Below are 20,115 nucleotides of genomic sequence, written 5' to 3'. Positions count from 1 at the left end.
AAAATGTGCTCCTCCGGAAACGTTTACTATTTAGGTTTTTTAAAAAATCGAGTAAACAAAAATAAATCATTTGGGTGATCTAGAAGCCTCAGAGTGTAGTATTTTTCCCATTGTTCACTGAAGAGTACTTTCACTGATTTACGCTTTGTAATTTTGAAGCTTTTACGTTGCACGTTCTGTAGGTACTGGGATTCTCAGAGAAGATGCTAGAGCTGGGCCCCACCAGCCTCCCTTCTCCATGGGCAGAGGAGCTGGCCGGAGGCTGCAGGGCATCTTCATCCCGGCTGGGGCTCAGCCAGAGCAAGGGACGGAAGGGCAGTCTGTCTGGAGGAGTTTGTCTGTCTTGGCGGTAATGTCTCTGCTGTTTGTCTTGTGGGTTTTCCCCTGTAAACATCACGAGCTCTGGTTGCGTTTTGCCGGGTCTTGCGCCCTCGGTCTCTCATGGAGGGGGCTTCTTCCTAAGAGCTCTTCCAGCGACCACTCACTCTCTTAGCTCCTATTTTCCCGAGTCTGGGAAAAGAAGCTGAATTACAAGTATGTTTGGAAGTTCATCAAATTTCGGAGGCAGCAAACGCATTACAAAATCACCCCACCTTATTAGCCTAATTATTTTATAAAAAATACAACATCCTGTCAGACTCTGTCCTAGACCTCATTTCTCTTATTATCTGATATATGGGTTTAAGGTCACGTTCATGGGATGTATGATTATTCAGGGAAATAGTAGGGATCTGAGTACTAAATCGAGTGTTCATCAAATTCCCAGAGTGATATTACCATCACATGGCCCTGCCGCTCCTCTGGAAAGGGGCCACACAACGTGCATATTGTTTCATTTTTTAAATGAATGTTAATTTTTGGTGTGAGGGTTTGAGAAGTTGGTGATTGTATGTGAGAGAACGGGGACAGGCTATCACACACCTGGAGCTGGGAGCCACAAGGTCAGCACCCTTGTTGCCTGCAGCTTCACAGAAGCAAGCTAAACGTTCTTCAAAATAAGGAAACACAGAGCATGCTCAGTCTGTGCTGAGGACGCATGTCCACCCACCTCTGCAAGTGCTGTCCTGGAGGCCTGCGGCTGGCCTCCACGGAGCGTCCTGGAAGAAGTCCTTGCACCTCTCACAGTTGGGGCCGTCGGTATTGTGCTGACAGACACAATGCCCGTGAACCTGCATTGTGTGATAAATGAGCAGCATTACAAGAGGTCTTATCTTTGAGGACGTTGGGGTTCTTTAAATGGAAAATGAAATACCAGGCTATGGGGCCTCTCTGGGTCCTAGTTACAACACCAACCTTGACTCTTATTATTTGCTTAACTAGCTTTTAAAGTTTTTAAAATTTAAGATGTCCAGTGAACATTTGCAATAATTTTTTTGACATTTCTGAATTGTGGTTTTAGGGCGACGCACTGCAGCCCTCAGCAAAATGAGGGACAGAATGGGGAGTGTGTGTGTGTGTGTGTGTGTGTGTGTGTGTGTGTGTGTGTGTCTGTGTCTGTGTGTATGTGTATGGGGTGGTTTAGGCTCATTAGGGGAAAGAGGGAATTGGAAAACAGGAAGAAACTGGAAAAAGGTCTGGGATTCTCTTGGTTTTTCACAAAATGCCTTAAATGCCCAAGTTCAAAGGGAGAAACTCTCTTTCCAGGGAAACATAGATGGAGCTGAGTGGGAACCTACAAGAGCCTCTATCTGAAGCCTTGTCTGATTATGTCTGATGATTTAAAATTATTTAGTAGACACAACCCCAGAACTCTGCTTAAAAAAACAATTCTTCTAGCAGATCACTCTTTTAAGACTAGTCCCAAGAGGGGAAGAGATCTGCACTATGAAGACATGGCCATTCACAGTGTAAGGATGTTCCTTGGAGTGACCGTTTACAATATCAGATGTGACTCCAGCACCTTGGCCCTGAGTACAGGCTCTTTCACACAACAGACCTTCAATAAATTTTTGTGAGAGAATGCACGTGAAATTACGGTTCTTTCCCACTAAGTCCACATTCCCTAAAAAACAAAAAAGAAAGCAAGAAGGGCTATCTTGAAATCATAAATTATGACTTCTGCTCATTAGTTCAGTGATGCCCATATGTGGCAGACTTCACAAGAACCTTTGGCCAGGGAACCAAGGGCCCCCCAGGTGGCCTGTCGGGCCAGGTTGAATGACACCTGCCCCAACGCAAACCTGGCACTTCGATTGTTGATCTCATGTAGAGAATCTGGTTGACATTCAGCTCCAGGACAGTGAAGGAAAGGAAGGAGAGCCAACTGCTCTTCTGGATTAATAACTCACCATTCCCGGAGGGCTGAAAACATCTCCCCTCACCGTCTGCATCGGGCCACATTCACTAGCGTGGCCATTGCAAAAACAGCTTCCCCGAACCACCATCTCATACAAAGCATAGTAGTATTTATCGAGGGAATCATTTTCCCTCCTTCCAAGCAAGGTGTCCCCAAGGGTATGGAGTTTGGTAAAGTTTATCCTCAGATTTGTTAATGTCACAAGGTCTAGAGAAAGGAAAATAATGAAAATAACAAATCAAAGTGCATCTAGGTTGCATGGGTACAAGGCACCCTCCTTGACTGACATCCCCTGAATGTTCTGTAGAAATGCAATGACAGGGGCACTGCTAACATGAAATTTTAGAAAAGGAATTAGGGTAAAAAATATCAAGCAGTTCATACCCTGGATGTGGGGGCTGTAAGGGTCTTCTATTTCAAAGCTGGGATCCAAAACTTTTAAAACAACCTGTAAAACAAATGTAGGTAAATTTATAATATTTTACCCAAAAATATCATTGATAAATATATTCTTAAAGGGGCCGGCCCCGTGGCCGAGTGGTTAAGTTCACGTACTCTGCTTTGGTGGCCCGGGGTTTCGCTGGTTTGGATCCTGGGCACTGGCATGGCACCGGTCATCAGGCCATGCTGAGGCAGCGTCCCACGTGCCACAACTAGAAAGACCCACAACTAAAATATACCACTATACTGGGGGGATTTGGGGAAAAACAGCAGAAAAAAAAACAACACACACAAAAAAAGAAGATTGGCAACAGTTGTTAGCTCAGGTGCCAATCTATAGTATATATATATATATATATTCTTAAAGAAGAGATCCTGGGCCAGCCTGATGGCTTAGTGATTACGTTTGTGCACTCAGCTTCAGCAGCCCAGAGTTCGCAGGTTCGGATCCTTGCCACGGACCTACACACCGCTCATTAAGCCATGCTATGGTGGCATCCCACATACAAAATAGAGGAAGACTGGCATGGATGCTAGCTCAGGGACAATCCTTCTCACTAAAAGAAAAAAAAGCAAGAGATCCTGACCTTACAAGATGGCTGAGCCATTGCCTCCCAACTAGCACAGGATACAGATTATCACTTCGTTTCTCATATGAATAAAAGTACCAAGAATGAAAATGAGTGAAAGCTATTCACCAGTCATTCTGGCTCTTTATGCACAATGGTCCCTATGGGCAGAAGGGGTGAAGCCATTGGTGAAGAGGGCTCCTGCTCTGGGTTGGGGTAGAGTGATGGGGTCACAGTACGGCAAGTCATCATCAATTGGGACCTGGCAGGGAATTCTGGAGGTACCTTCTGCCACCAATTCTTTCTACTCTACCTGATAATACCTCCGCACCTCACTCCTCCTGCGACTCTCTGCCAGTCCCCAGCTCTGCTCAGAGGGATGCTCCTGGCAGATTCCACCCGGATGGTGGTTTACAGAGCACGGAGATGAGATGACAGATCCAGGGCTGCTGCTAGCCTACGTGGCTCCTTTGCGGGGATTAGAAACAGGTATTCCTTCTTCTGGTGCCCATGCCCTGGGGCCCAACCTGGATGCTAGCCCTTGCTCACCTTCAGCTGGGCACTCTTGTGCAGGATTATTTCTTCTAAGTTATTTATTATTTGTCTGAATTTGAGATGAATTCAGGACTCATTTCAACTTAGATACTTTCACGCTTAAAAAACCAACAGCTCAAGTTATATTTCAGTTAACACAACCTAAATGGTTTTCATCTAAATTAACTGCGTTAACAAAAAAGGTTTGATTCGTAGCAATGAAAAGCAAGAAAGGAAATGCTACCTCACCACCAGTTGAGGGTTCAATATCTGAATATTTGGAGTCACAAACAAGGTCTCCCACTCCCCGGGCCTGGCCAGATGTGACGTTGGGAAAGGAAGCAGCACAGTCCTTTGAAAAATATTTTAACACTTTCCAGGTGTGTCCGTAGTCTGTGGAGCGTTCAACTAACATTGCAGCAGGTCGAAAAGTCTGGGAAAAAAGGAGTTAAACTAGTGGTGCTGCCCAAAGACAGATTTTATTACCCACTTCAGATCGAATATTTATATTTTCTAATTGCACGTTTTCAAACTTTATTTGTAGCTTTTGAAATCTATTATGCAATGACCACACTGAAATCGCTTTCCACTAAGTGGGCAAGTATTTATGAGCATATGCTTTGCCCTAGAACCGAATTCCATTTTAAAAATGTCCTGGTGGTGTGAATTATTAATTGAAGAAAGATGGCATACAAATTTTTTTTTTTTTTTTTTTTTTTTTTTTTATTAATGTTATGATGGATTACAGGCTTGTGAAATTTCAGTTGTACATTTTTGTTAGTCATGTTGTGGGTACACCACTACCCCCTCCGTGCCCTCCCCCCACCCCCCCTTTTCCCTGGTAACCACCGATCAGATCTCCTTCTCAATATACTAATTTCCACCTATGAGTGGAGTCATATAGAGTTCGTCTTTCTCTGACTGACTTATTTCGCTTAACATAATGCCCTCGAGGTCCATCCACATTGTTGTGAATGGGCCAATTTCGTCTTTTTTTATGGCTGAGTAGTATTCCATTGTGTATATATACCACATCTTCTTTATCCAATCATCAGTTTCTGGGCATGTAGGCTGGTTCCACGTCTTGGCTATTGTAAATAATGCTGCGATGAACATAGGGGTGCAACGGACTCTTGAGATATCTGATATCAGGTTCTTAGGATAGATACCCAGTAATGGGATGGCTGGGTCATAGGGTATTTCTATTTTTAACTTTTTGAGAAATCTCCATACTGTTTTCCATAGTGGCTGTACCAGTTTGCATTCCCACCAACAGTGTATGAGGGTTCCTCTTTCTCCACAACCTCTCCAACATTTGTCGTTCTTGGTTTTGGATGTTTTTGCCAATCTAACGGGGGTAAGGTGATATCTTAGTGTAGTTTTGATTTGCATTTCCCTGATGATTAGCGATGATGAACATCTTTTCATGTGTCTATTGGCCATATTCATATCTTCTTTTGGGAAATGTCTGTTCATGTCCTCTGCCCATTTTTTGATCGGGTTGTTTGTTTTTTTGTTGTTAAGCAGTGTGAGTTCTTTGTATATTATGGAGATTAACCCTTTGTCGGATAAGTGGCTTGTAAATATTTTTTCCCAATTAGTGAGCTGTTTTTTTGTTTCAATTCTGTTTTCCCTTGCCTTGAAGAAGCTCTTTAGTCTGATGAAGTCCCATTTGTTTATTCTTTCTATTGTTTCCCTCAACTGAGGAGTTACAGTGTCCGAAAAGATTCTTTTGAAACTGATGTCAAAGAGTGTACTACCTATATTCTCTTCCAAAAGACTTATTGTCTCAGGCCTAATCTTTAGGTCTTTGATCCATTTTGAGTTTATTTTGGTGTGTGGTGAAAAAGAATGGTCGATTTTCAATCTTTTGCATGTGGCTGTCCAGTTTTCCCAGCACCATTTGTTGAAGAGACTTTCTTTTCTCCATTGTAGGCCCTCTGCTCCTTTGTCGAAGATTAGCTGTCCATAGATGTGTGGTTTTATCTCTGGGCTTTCAATTCTGTTCCATTGATCTGTGCACCTGTTTTTGTACCAGTACCATGCTGTTTTGATCACTGTAGCTTTGTAGTATGTTTTGAAATCAGGGATTGTGATTCCGCCGGCTTTGTTTTTCTTGCTCAAGATTGCTTTAGCAATTCGTGGTCTTTTGTTCCCCCATATGAATTTTAGGATTGTTTGTTGAATTTCTGTGAAGAATGTTCTTGGGATTCTGATTGGGATAGCATTGAATCTGTATATTGCTTTGGGTAGTATGGACATTTTAACTATGTTTATTCTTCCAATCCATGTGCAAGGAATGTCTTTCCATCTCTTTATGTCATCGTCAATTTCTTTCAAGAAAGTCTTGTAGTTTTCATTGTATAGATCCTTCACTTCCTTGGTTAAGTTTATCCCAAGGTATTTTATTCTTTTCGTTGCGATTGTGAATGGGATAGAGTTCTTGAGTTCTTTTTCTGTTAGTTTATTGTTAGTGTATAGAAATGCTACTGATTTATGCACGTTAATTTTATACCCTGCTACTTTGCTGTAGTTGTTGATTATTTCTAATAGTTTTTCTGTGGATTCTTTGGGGTTTTCTATGTATAAGATCATGTCGTCTGCAAACAACGCGAGTTTTACTTCTTCGTTACCTATTTGGATTCCTTTTATTTTTTTTTCCTGCCGAATTGCTCTGGCCAGCACCTCCAGTACTATGTTGAATAGGAGTGGTGAAAGTGGGCACCCTTGTCTTGTTCCTGTCCTCAGAGGGATGGCTTTCAGCTTTTGTCCATTGAGTATGATGTTGGCTGTGGGTCTATCATATATGGCCTTTATTATGTTGAGGTACTTTCCTTCTATACCCATTTTACTGAGGGTTTTTATCATAAATGGGTGTTGGATCTTGTCGAATGCTTTCTCTGCGTCTATTGAGATGATCATGTGGTTTTTGTTTTTCATTTTGTTGATGTAGTGTATCACGTTGATTGACTTGCGGATGTTGAACCATCCCTGTGTCCCTGGTATAAATCCCACTTGATCATGGTGTATAATCTTTTTGATGTATTGCTGTAATCGGTTTGCCAAAATTTTGTTGAGGATTTTTGCATCTATGTTCATCAGTGATATCGGCCTGTAGTTCTCCTTCTTTGTGTTGTCCTTGTCAGGTTTGGGGATCAGAGTGATGTTGGCTTCATAGAATGTGTTAGGGAGTTCTCCATCTTTCTCAATTTTCTGGAACAGTTTGAGGAGAATAGGTATTAAGTCTTCTTTGAATGTTTGGTAGAATTCTCCAGAGAAGCCGTCTGGTCCTGGACTCTTGTTTTTGGGAAGGTTTTTGATTACCGTTTCTATTTCCTTTCTTGTGATTGGTCTATTCAGATTCTCCATTTCTTCCTGATTCAGTTTGGGGAGATTGTAGGAGTCTAGGAATTTGTCCATTTCTTCCAGGTTGTTCAATTTGTTGGCATATAGTTTTTCATAGTATTCTCTTATGATCTCTTGTATTTCATTGGTATCTGTTGTGATTTCTCCTCTCTCATTCCTGATTTTATTAATTTGCGCTTTCTCTCTTCTTTTCTTGGTGAGTCTGGCTAGGGGTTTGTCAATTTTGTTAATTCTTTCGAAGAACCAACTCTTTGTTTCATTGATCCTTTCTATTGTCTTTTTTGTTTCAATATCGTTTATTTCTGCTCTTATTTTTATTATTTCCCTCCTTCTACTGACTCTGGGCTTTGTTTGTTCTTCTTTTTCTAGTTCTGTTAGGTGTCGTTTGAGGTTGCTTACGTGAGCTTTTTCTTGTTTAGTGAGGTGAGCCTGTATTGCGATGAATTTCCCTCTTAGGACTGCTTTTGCTGCATCCCAAATGATTTGGTATGTCGTGTTCTCATTTTCATTTGTCTCCAGATAATATTTGATTTCTTCTTTAATTTCTTCAATGATCCATTGTTTGTTGAGAAGCGTGTTGTTTAGTCTCCACATTTTTGCACCTTTCTCTGCTTTTTTCTTGTAGTTGATTTCTAGTTTAATAGCGTTATGATCAGAAAAGATGCTTGATATTATTTCAACTCTCTTGTATTTATTGATGTTTGCTTTGGTTCCCAAAATATGGTCAATCCTTGAGAATGTTCCATGTGCACTTGAGAAGAATGTGTAACCTGCTGTTTTTGGATGAAGTGTTCTATATATATCTATTAAGTCCATCTGGTCTAATTTTTCATTTAATTCTATTATTTCCTTGTTGATTTTCTGTCTGGATGTTCTGTCCATTGGTGTTAATGGTGTGTTGAGGTCCCCTACTATTATTGTATTGTTGTTGATGTCTTCTTTTAGTTCTATTAAGAGTTGCTTTACAAATTTTGGTGCTCCTGTGTTGGGTGCATATATATTTATAAGTGTTATGTCTTCTTGGTGGAGAGTCCCTTTTATCATTATATACTGTCCCTCTTTATCTTTCTTTATCTGTTTTGCTTTGAAATCTACCTTGTCTGATATTAGTATAGCGACACCTGCTTTCTTTTGTTCATTATTAGCTTGGAGTATTGTTCTCCATCCCTTCACTCTGAGTCTGTGTTTGTCTTTGGGGCTGAGGTGTGTTTCCTGGAGGCAGCATATTGTTGGATCTTGTTCTTTGATCCATCCTGCCACTCTGTGTCTTTTGATTGGGGAGTTCAATCCATTTACATTTAGAGTGATTATTGAGACGTGGGGGCCTACCACTCCCATTTTGTGTCTTGTTTTCCGGTTTTCTTCAGTTTCCTTTGTTTCTCGTCCCATGGTTTAATCTGTTCTGATGTAGAGCTACTACTCTCTGTTGTTGTCCTTCTACTTATCTCCTCTGCTCTTGGTTTTGTAGCCCCTTTCCTTTTTTGGATTTTTCAGGAAAGAGGGTTTTCCTGAGGATTTCCTGAAGAGGAGGTTTTGTGGCAATGAACTCCCTTAATTTTTGTTTGTCTGGGAAAGTTTTTATTTCTCCATCGTATTTGAAGGATATTTTCGCTGGGTAGAGAATTCTCGGCTGTAGATTTTTGTCCTTCAGATTTTTGAATATATCATTCCACTCTCTTCTAGCCTGTAAAGTTTCTGCTGAGAAATCTGCTGATAGCCTGATGGGGGTTCCTTTGTAGGTTAGTTTCTTTTGCCTGGCTGTCCTTAATATTTTCTCCTTGTCGTTGACTCTTGCTAGCTTCACTACTATATGCCGTGGAGTTGGTCTTCTTGCATTGATAAAGTTTGGAGATCTATTGGCTTCTGTCACCTGAAGATCCGTAATTGATAATTTACCGCAATTTGCACACAGTTTTCTTTGCCTAGAATGCTTTTCCTCTGGCAAACTCTTACACAACCTTCAAAATCTACCATAAAGTTTACCCTGAGTCCCCATGGCAGGTCTAGTCTCATCAACAAACTCCCAAGCATTCTAATCATACGCCTATTTCTACGCTTATCTCTTTGTATTATAATTTTAAATTTAGATCTATGTTAGTATCCATGACTCGACTGAGCTCTTTGAGGGCAACGACTAGTGGTTTTTTAATTTCATCTTTATAATTTTTTATTTTATGTTCATTTTTATTACCAAAACTTAGCCCCAGGCCTGACATCAAAATCAGAATTCTGATGAATGATTAAAGAATGACAATGGCACAGAGTTTTCTCTGGCATCTAACTAACCTTAGTAAAGACTTTTTAATTTTCCTTCCTCTTTTGCTCACAACTTTCCAGATTTTTCAAAATAATTTCCAGTTCCTGCTCTTTTCTTCTGACTAGTTCTTGTGGTCCCTATTACCCCAGCGCTTAGAGTTTTTCTTTTTGCTGTGCCTTTGTTGGTTAACCATATAAGTTAGTAATTAATGAGAGGTGGTATTTTTTTTTTTCATTCAAGAATGAAAATCCAGATGGCAAAACTCAAGTCTGGATTTACACAGCTTTTTGTTCCCTGCAAGGAAGTGAAATTCCACATAAGCCCAGCATATGTTAAGTCAATAAAGCAGGCAGCAAGCCTACGCATCTGTACCTTAAAGGTCAGAATCAGGTGGCTGAACTGAAATAATGCCTCTAGGTCCAATCTGATGCTGACATGATCAAGACCTAAAGAAAAAGCCAGAAAGAAGGAAATCAGTGATATTGAGAGACAGCTGTTTATCATTTCATCCCACACTGTGGCTTGTCTATAATAAAACCCTTTGAAATCACATGGCTGGTGATCAACACTCTTTCCTCATCTGTTGGAGTGGTTTCCCACGCCATTCCATGCCCAGGAGAAGGTCTATGTGACAGCAATCTAAGTTTCACCCTGACTGTGCCCACATCCACGTTTTGGTGGCAGTGCACATGGCCACTGTGTGGCAGTATTACATACCGCCAGGGGAGTTCCGGGACATTTCCCACAGGTGGCAAGAGAAGTCTTGTTTCCTTGAACTCAAATCCTGACTGCACATCAACATAAGCTAGCAAGCCAGACTGTGATACAGATCGACAGGCTCTTTTCTTCACACAGCTGCTAACAATCATTTGAACGAGCGTTTTATTGGCACTTAGCATAAAACACAGCTTGAAAGATTCCCTTTGGAGTGAGGATCTGTGGGTTCCTCTAGGACTGAAGAGAAGACAGAAAGTAGCCTGGCCAGGACTTTGCACTGAGAGAGTTAGCTGCCATCCATCTCTAGCATGGACGTGGAGGGTCAGCCCCAATCTGGACACAGTGGAAGCCCTGCTCTCTCTGGAGTGGCACTGCCCAATAGAACATACAGCAGTCCCCTCAATCCACAGGGGGTGTGTTCCAAGACACCCAGCGGATGCCTGAGAGCATGGATAGTACCAAACCCTCTATATACTACGTGTTTTCTTATACGTACATACCTATGGTAAAGTTTAACTTATAAATTAGGCACAGTAAAGATTGACAACAATAACTAATAATAAAATAGAACAATTATAATAATACACTGTAATAAAGTTACTGTAGATCTTAGCAACCTCAGCATATGATTTTTTTCTTTCCTTAGTAAGTTGAGAACTTTCACCTTTTCACTTAAAGGAAGCACTTTACGACTTCTCTTTGGCATGTCTGAATTGCCAGCATCACTACTCTTGCACTTCGGGGCCAATATTAAGTAAAATAAGGGTGACTTGAGCACAAGCACCACCATACCACGACAGTCATCTGATAACCGAGATGGCTACTAAGTGACTAATGGGCAGGTAACGTATATCACATGGATACGTTGGACAAAGGATGATTCACGTCCCAGGCAGGAGAGAGAGGGACAGTGTGAGATTTCATCATGCTACTCAGAAAGGTGTGCAATTTAAAACTTACAAATCGTTTTTATTGGAATTTTCCATTTAATATTTTTGCGCCACAGTTAACCACGGGTGACTGAAGCCGTGGAAAGTGAAACCGCAGAGAAGGGGGGACTGTTACAATATGATTCACGTGTAATTTAAATTTTTCTAGCAGCCATGGTTTAAAAAGTAAAAAGAATCGGGTGAAATTATTTTTAATATATTTAACCCAAAAATATTATTTCAACAATTAATATTTTAAAAATTAGTAATGCTTTATTATACATTTTTCCCCCAAACTAAGCCTTAGAAATATGAAATATTTTTACACTTAAAGTACATCTCAATTTGGATTAGCTATGTTTTAAGTTCTCGGTAGCCCCGTGTGGCTGGGGCTGCAATATTGGACAGCACAGCTCTAGCCAACAGTGGCTGGACCGGAGTCAACTGGGGTTCAGCTTAGAGTTCTAGGGTGAATGGCTTGGGGCAGGGTTTGCTGCTGAGAGGGCAGCCCCATTCCAGGCGGTGTTAAGGGCTGCCAACCTTTTCTAGAAAGGAGATCTCCTCTCCCCTCTCTAAAGTTCTGGGTTGAGAACCCTTGTTCTATGTAATCATCATTGACAGAGGGGCATTCCTCCTGCGAGGAGATGTGGACCAAATGCTGGACATGTGGGTCAAAACAACTGTTAAGCAAAAATGGCACCATTCATCAATGAAGACAGGTGACTGTGGTTTAAAACCACCTCACGTTCATTAGGAAAAGTCCAACTAGAGATCAATAATTAGGATCCATAACAAACAGGCATTTAGTAGACACCAAACATAGACCTGCCCAATGGATGTCATAGAAAAACAGCCTCACGTTAAGCTTGCCCTAAATGATCTTATATGTTATGATTATGCCCACACTCCCCTTTAACGGTCTATGGTCCCCAAAAGGAAACACGTTTAGGTGTCTGAAGAGAATAGAGGGATTGTAGGCCAAAGTGCAACAGAGAGAGATGTGGCAACTGGAATCATTTGGTGGGGGTTAAGGATTCCAGACCAGTCGTGAAGAGGGGGCATCGTGAGGGAGCCAGCCCACACTGATCTAAGCACATAAGGCCCATTGCTGGGGTGGGACATGAAGAATCACCCATCAGGTCCAAACTTACAGTGGGCCTCTAGGAAATGTGGATGGTCAGGGCCAGTGTGAGGTTCAGTATCACAACTGTTCATGAAGAGAGAAGGGCATAAATCCAGGAGGAAAGAACTCCAGTCAGTAGCCAAGTATCCTTTCAATTCAATTTTTATGTTAAAATCTTTGGCTTCCAGCAAGAAACGAAATGTCCTTCTCTCTCCCTTCATGTGTTGAAGAAGGAAAAAGTACAGTGTTAACTCTCAGACTTCCCTGGCATTATTGATTCTGTTGACATCAGTGTGTTTTATATTAGGCTATTTTTACCAACACCTCACAAACTTCCTTTTTTTTTTTCTTTTACAAAGAACAAAAGGATGCAGAGATATTTTCTTTCTCCACATGGAAAGAGTGAAACATTCTGAGTTATGGGCTTGAAATACACTTTGATTTCTCTAGAGGAAAATAATCTCTCTGAAAATGAAAATAAATTTTGTTCCTAGACATGGCTCTCCCTTCTTAGCGGATGCTGTTCCGTTCCAATATAATTTCTTGCTGTGACATTGTTAAAATCATACAAAGAGAAAGACGTCTTATTAAAAATATGAAGATAAAAAATTGGCAAGGGATTTAATCATACCGTTTTCAGATTGCCACCATTTCTTTTCTCTATCTGGTTCAAAACTTGTAATTACGTTCTCAATGGTGTGGCTGTTGGGTTGGGCGTATGGATCATATGGAAATCTGGAGTCACAGATGAAGCATTTTTGTTCCCCCTGGAAAACACCATCATTAAAATTAAAAATAAAGAATTGTAATGACTTATTGTTGATCTGAATTTAAAAACAAGCTGTCCTTACTATACTTGCCTTTCAATCTGGCTAAAAATAAAAAGCAGAGGAAATAACAAGACATCAATTTTTCCATCAATAGGTGTTTAAATACAATAACAAATGAAATTCAAATATGACCTAGAAATTTTATAAGTTTACCCATTTGGGGCAAAAATGCAAATTTATGTGGAAGTATTTTACTTTTCAGACAAGAAGCAGATGATCTAGAGATTATTTTAAACTATAGAGAAATAATTAGGATATGCTATTTGAGTTCTAATTACTTCCTTAAGTCAAAAAAAGAATATTTGGCAAGAAATTAATGAAACAATTGGCCACTAGGTTATCTGTAAACATCGTCCTTTCTCTCTCAGACATAGTTTTGGCAGAAAAGCTGCCATGACCAAAACCTTTACATCATACGTGGATTTTCTAAAAGATTTTTGTTAAATTCACAACAGGGAGGCCTCCCCTCTGGTCTTGCAGACTAGAAGGTCTTATCATTGAATTGGCACTGGTTTTGCTTGGGATGGGTTTTCAAAGGTTACAACAGCCAAGGTCACTTTTTGAGTTTGCTTAATTTAATGCATCCGCTTGCAGCTGTACTTACTTAAAACTCCTAAGGAACTCTCCAAAGATTTCCAAAGGCCTGCCAATGGCCTGCACAGTTGTTCCTGGCTAATACCTGTGGGACTCTGGAAAAGCTGCTTTTGCAAACTTTCCAGGAAGCAGGGGCTGTTGACTACAATCCTCCGTGCCGGAAATTCCCTATAACAGCAAATGCGCTGGTAGATATTCAGCGAACGTTGTTTGGTTTTATGTCCGGACCGTGGCTTACAAGGGCCTATGCCACCTGACCAGGGCCACCTCTTTGCCTTTTCCTCTACCTGTCTTTGCTTGGTTCACTCTTTCCTACCTATATTTACCTCTTGCTCTTTTTTGGGCTCACCAAGAACTCTCCTGCCTCAGTCTCTACACAAGTACTTCTCTGCTCCGCCCACGCACCACCAAATATTTTTCTCTCTTGCTCCTTCTTTCAGGTCTCTGTTTAAATGCCATCACCTCAGAGAGACTTTCCTTGACTCCTATCTAAAATACCACCACCTCCCCACCCTTACGGCTTCTGCCATGCTCTATCCGTACCCTGCTTTATATATAACATTTTCTAAGCCCTTATCATAACTTGAGACTGTATTACATAGTTTTTGGATTATTGTCTGTCTCCATCATTAGACTTTAAGCTCAGTGAGGATGAGAACTTTATTTTGTTCATTACTGTATTCTCCTTACCTAGAATAGTGTCTGGCATATGGTAGATACTCAATAAAATTTGTTGAACGAATGCGTGATGATTTTAATGATTATTTCAGCTAGAGTTTGTCAAAGTAAACCAGCTTTTCAAGAGATCCATGTAATCTTTTTAGAATCACTGGCCACCATCAGCCTTATACTTCAAGAAAACAAAATGCCCTCTGGGAATTAAGGAACAATGGAAACTAGATCAATTCTGCATATGGGGAGGTTTGCCCCAGATGTGTGCTAAAATTAGCAGCAGAAGCCCTATTATTCTACCAAAAGATGTCAAAACTTCCAAGTATTTCCAGTAATACTATGCAAATTATTGGGGAAAATGTTTAATTTCAGGGCTTGTGGACTATTTTTTCTGTAAACATTTTAGAAGCCAAGTCTTTGACAGAACTGGCTACAGAGGATGCTTAATGGTGGCAACTAGATGTAGGAGTCCCAGCCTGGGTAACACTATGGGTCAATGTTGACTTGAAGCTTCTGAAGATAATGTTTATCTTGGTAGCAATTTCTTAGATAATGAATGGGAAAAAATCATCCTCCACAATGCATGGATGTTTGTGAGGACTATTACTTGTAGCCCCACCTGTAATACTTTGTCAGCCTGAACATACTTTGAGCTTTTTTTTCCAGCTCTCAGATCTTTAAGATTTCTGTGATTCTCTAGACAAAAAAAATCCTCTGAAGTTCGAGTTACTTCTATTTTTATTGGTGTGACTTTTCTAATTTCTAATTATTGTCAGAGTATGTTGCCTCCTGGAAACAGTAAGCAAACGCCTGTGGCTGAAGAACAAGATGGGTGATGCTCGTGTTGGAAAGTTTCTAATATTAGAATCGAGAACCACTTCTTTGTCTGGAGGACTTGGACTTAGGAAAGTCACTTGAAGGGCCATCCATCCCACTTGACCTAGAGTTGAGCAAAAACTCTTATGGTGCCCTTACCTTGCACATGCAGAGAATTTGCCTTCTTACACAAGCACTTCCCAAACTTAGAATACAGCTAAGCACTCAGGTATTGTCTCCACTTATTTATAATCATCCTCATTTTATCCTATTTTAGAAACCAATTAGAATACAAAGCATTTCCCAGAGACCCCCGGGAGTTGCCTTAAATGAACAATACATGGAAAAACCTGGGCCGCTAACATTAGGCTTATGTCCAACTTCCTTCCTGCACATCCTCTCATTTGAGGGGTTGACGTGATGGCTTCAGGCTTTTCAGCAGGTATGATACTCGGATGACCTTGGATGCTTGTTCTGCTCCCAGAGCACAGGGAAGAAAAAAACTGCAAAGCAACTGGTCCTTTTATAAAACCGGTCTTTAAGGAAAAGAAGGCACAAAAATATGTTCACATTGGGATTTCATGGGGTTTAGACAAGACAATTTCCACGTGGCATTGTGAGGCTGGCATGCAATCAATTCATAGATCTCCAGCCCCTCTGTCTCTATGTAAGGCAGGACAACGAGAACTCATGTTCGCACAATTGCCTTGAGGCTCTGGGGATCTTCGATCTTCACTGAACCAGTCAATTAAGTTCATTCTGTGAGCATCACCATGGCCGCCGAGTAGAACAGTGCATTTTATAGTAATTCTCTTCAAAGACTGAACCCAAAAGGCTTTCTGTCTAATTCTAAGGTACCAGGAAATAGACGAAGCAGATCGTCCCTATTTTCTGATCAGCCAAGGTTTCCTGGACTTTGAGTTGTATCACTTGTGTCTCTGATGTTCTGGGAGGAGTGTTGTCTCCTCCTTTAGAGTTGTCTGGATGGCCCCAGAGGTACTTGGAAAAATCTACATCACTGATTGAATAATGTCCCAACAAGTAAACAAAGAACCAACCCACCTCGAGGTAGCTGAGGATGCAATATTTCTGGGCTCCATCCAGCCCACAGGTAGAAGAAGCCGTGAGCTGTGCACCGCGGCCCACTAAGAGATTGCCGGTGGTGGGATGACAGGCACCCCTATGGCATTCATCTTGAGCCTTCGCGTAACTGAGCAACCCTGGAACACAACAGAAACAGCTACATAGAAGGCAGTCGAAGAGTAGCAGAAGGCTTCAAGAAGCAACTGGTTAAACTGGAAGGCTAACAGTCTGTTTATTTTTAATACCAGTTCTATTGATCATTAAGACCCTGGCCATGGATGCTGTTGGCAGCCTCAAGCTGATGGAAATCTCTGAGCTTGGGGGGTTACACCGTCTTTGTTCATGTCCTTACCTGGGCCAGTCTGGAGCCAATGAGTGATGGATACATGGTTCAAAAGGCTGGCGCCATTGCCTCAGGCTGGGATCAACTCTGCAGTGCAATTTGTGCTCAGAACCTCTCCACAGGAGGAGGCTGAAGCCTGACTCCAGCTGGGACCACATCCTGGTTCCTCTTCCTTCTCTACCCCTCAGAGCACTCCCTCAATAAATCACTTACACGTGAATTCCTGTCGCAGGCTCTGCTTCTAGGAAACCTGATCTGAGACAGCCTCTATTTACTGGGAATTCCCTGTGTGGCACTGTAGGGCAAATAAGGAAGACGAATGCACAGACACGAGGAAGGAGAATCCGAATCCTGCCTCTTATACCTGTAGTTCCAACTTGTACAAAATCAATTGGAGAATTTAAGAAATCTTTGGGAAATAACTTTCTCCCAAAATAAGCAAATTCCATGGACCTCCTTTATAAACTGGATTGTTGAGTTCAGATATGCCATGGAACAAGTCATGCCCCTTCGGGATAAAGGGAGAGATCGAGTTCCAGTCTATACAGCACACTTAGCCCTTGAGACCTGCCATCCAACAGATCTGTCATGAAGGGATCCAGTCACAAGTGAGACCATTGCAAAGGCATCTCTATCTCAATTGTCACCCTCAATTCTCCATTTTACTTTTCCAAGATAGTATCCTTAACTCTCAGTTTAAAAACTACTTTTAAAATTCTATTTGTTTTAAAATGTTAAATTCTGAGTTAAGATAACTGTTCAATCTCAATATGGGAATGTGGGTGAGTAGGGTAATCTGAACTATTTCGTGTCTGCAGGATTTGCTCCATTATATTAAAGTTATGCTTTTGTAACCCCTAACATATTAATGGATTGTTTATCATTGGGAAGATTGAATAAAACAAAGTAGAATCTTACTGAGTCTTAATCTAAAGTTAACACACAGGGGCTGGCCCCGTGGCCGAGTGGTTAAATTCGCACGCTCCGCTGCAGGCAGCCCAGTGTTTCGTTGGTTCGAATCCTGGGCGCGGACACGGCACTGCTCATCAGACCACGCTGAAGCAGCGTCCCACATGCCACAACTAGAAGAACCCACAACGAAGAATATACAACTATGTACCGGGGGGCTTTGGGGAGAAAAAGGAAATAATAAAATCTAAAAAAAAAAAAAAATAAAGTTAACACACATATAAAGTTAAAGGCACATATAATGTGTGTCCACTGTAATATTTTATTGATAGCTATTTACAGAAATCGTTATATTTCTTCTTTTAAAAAGTATATTTGAGGGCCAGCCCTGGTGGCCTAATGGTTAAGTTTGGCAGGCTACACTTTGGTGGCCCGGATTGGTTTCCCAGGCGCAGACCTACACCACTCATCTGTCAATGACCATGCTGCGGTGGTGGCTCACATACAAAAAGAGGAAGATTGGCAACAGACGTTAGCTCAAGGCGAATCTTCCTCAGCAAAAAAAAAAAAAAAAAAGTATATTTGAACAGCACAGTACAGTATCTTTTAAAATTCATTTAAAGGGTTAGAATTCTGTTTGATTCTCAAGGCCAAAATCTAGGCGCTAGTTTTCTTTAGATCACAATTCAAATTACAGACATGACAGTTTTGCAGAAATAAAATAGCCTCTGGATGGAAAGGCACAGGACCTAGGATAGCTAAAATAATTTTGAAAATCACTCTACTTGATATTAAGGCTTACTATATAGTTATAGTAAACAAGAGAGTGTAACATTGGCAGAAGGATAGACCCATAGATCAAAGGAACAGAATAGAGAATCCACAAATAGACCCACACAGATATGCCCAACTGATCTTTGAGCTGCAAAGGCAATCCAGTGGGAGAGGGATAGCCTTTTCAACAAATGGTGCTGGAGCCATTGGACATCCATAGGCAAAAAAAAAAAAAAAACAAACTGTAACCAAAACCTCACATCTTGCACAAATATTAACACAAAATGGATCATGGACTTACATGTAAAATATAAAACTAGAAAGCTATAAAACTCCTATAACACATAGGAGAAAATCTTTGGGACTTGGGCTAGCTGAGGAATTTTTAGAATTGGTGACAAGAGCATGATCCATAAAAAAAAAAAATTGGTAAATTGGACCTCATCAAAATTAAAAACTTGTTCCGAGGAAACCTTGTAAAGAGGTGAAAAGGCAAGCTACAGACTGGGGAAATATAATTCAAATCTCATATCTGATGAAACTATTGATCTACAATATATAAAGAGCTCTCAAAAGTCAACATTAAAAAACCAATCCAATTAGAAAATGGCAAGCAGCACGAAAGACATTTCATTGAAGAAGAAGATATACAGATGTCAAATAAGCACCTGAGAAGATGTCCAACAACATTAGCCCTTAGGGAAATGTAAATCAAAACCACAATGAGATATCACTACATACCTATCAGAATGGCTAACATGAAAAATAGTGATAACGCAAGATGCTGGAGGGGATGTGGAGAAACTGGATCACTCATACTCTGCTGGTGGGAACATAAAATGGTACAGCCATTCTTGGGAAAAGTATGGTGGTTTCTTATAAATCTAAGCATGTGCTTATCATTCAATCCAGCAATTGCTCTCTTAGGTATTTATCCCAGAGAAATTACATTTTATGTTCACACAAAAACCTGTATACAAATGTCCATAGCATCTTTATCTATAATAGCCAAAAACTAGAAACAACTCAGATGTCCTACAGTGGGTGAATGATAGTTAAGCAAAGTGTGGTACTCTATACCATGGAATAGTACTTAGTAAAAAAAGAAAGGAATTATTGATACACACGGCAACCTGGATGAATCTGAAAGGAATTACACTGAGTGAAAAAAGCCAGTCTCAAAAGGTTATACACTGCATAATTCCATTTCCTGAATGACAAAATCATAGAGATGGACAACAGATTTGTGGTTGTCAGGGGTTAGGGAGGTAGGGAGGGTTGGGGTGGGTGCGGATATGAAAGGGTAGCAATAGGAATCTTTGAGGGGATGGAACTGTTATGTCTCTTGGCCGTGGTGATGGCCATGCAAATCTGTACATGTGATAAAAGTGCACAGAATTAACTACATACACACACAAATGAGTTCATGAAAACTGGTGAAATCGGAACAAGGTCAGCGGACTATTTCAACGACAATTTCCTGATTGTAATTGGGTGAAAAGCATATGGAATTCTCTCTGTATTATTTCTTACGACTGCATGAGAACCTGCAATTACCACAAAATAAAAAATGAAAAAAACCCAAACAATCCTCTCTTCCCTTAAAATCACCCCATCAACCTCTCAATGGTGAATCAAGAAAATCTCACGCTCTAAAACAATGCGCACAGGCCCTCTTCCAGCTGCTCTTAAATACTTTTCCCTTGAGACATGAAAATTTATGCCAAGCCCTGATTTCAGCAGACAGGAGTGTGAGGGACGAGCCTAAAATGAAAAATAATTACCATACTGTGGAATAAGCTTGGTTTCTCCTCAGTTTTCTCCATTGTAAAAACATAAAGAAATAATTTTTGTTATGGACT

General features: G+C 40.7%; 1 protein-coding gene across 7 annotated transcripts in view; it reads right to left on the bottom strand.

Annotated features, from left to right (window-relative positions):
• LAMB4 (laminin subunit beta 4) overlaps positions 1-20,115 on the bottom strand; it is a 110,689-nt gene that overhangs the window by 79,544 nt on the left and 11,030 nt on the right. For all 7 annotated transcript variants that reach the window (XR_011501964.1, XR_011501965.1, XM_070504911.1 and 4 more), the window contains exons 3-9: positions 16,207-16,364; positions 12,864-12,999; positions 9,836-9,909; positions 4,085-4,273; positions 2,681-2,744; positions 2,289-2,503; positions 1,049-1,169 (exon numbers count right to left, since the gene is read on the bottom strand). Coding sequence is in view for 5 of the 7 variants with exons in the window: in XM_070504911.1 (XP_070361012.1) it covers positions 1,049-1,169; positions 2,289-2,503; positions 2,681-2,744; positions 4,085-4,273; positions 9,836-9,909; positions 12,864-12,999; positions 16,207-16,364 (957 nt within the window). In the remaining 2 variants the exon portion in view is untranslated. The remainder of the gene's footprint in view (positions 1-1,048; positions 1,170-2,288; positions 2,504-2,680; positions 2,745-4,084; positions 4,274-9,835; positions 9,910-12,863; positions 13,000-16,206; positions 16,365-20,115) is intronic.

This window comes from Equus asinus, chromosome 1, assembly GCF_041296235.1.
Source record: "Equus asinus isolate D_3611 breed Donkey chromosome 1, EquAss-T2T_v2, whole genome shotgun sequence".
Classification (NCBI taxonomy): domain Eukaryota; kingdom Metazoa; phylum Chordata; class Mammalia; order Perissodactyla; family Equidae; genus Equus; species Equus asinus.
The sequence above is the reverse complement of the archived record's forward strand: the minus strand, read 5'-3'. Positions and strand labels throughout refer to the sequence as shown.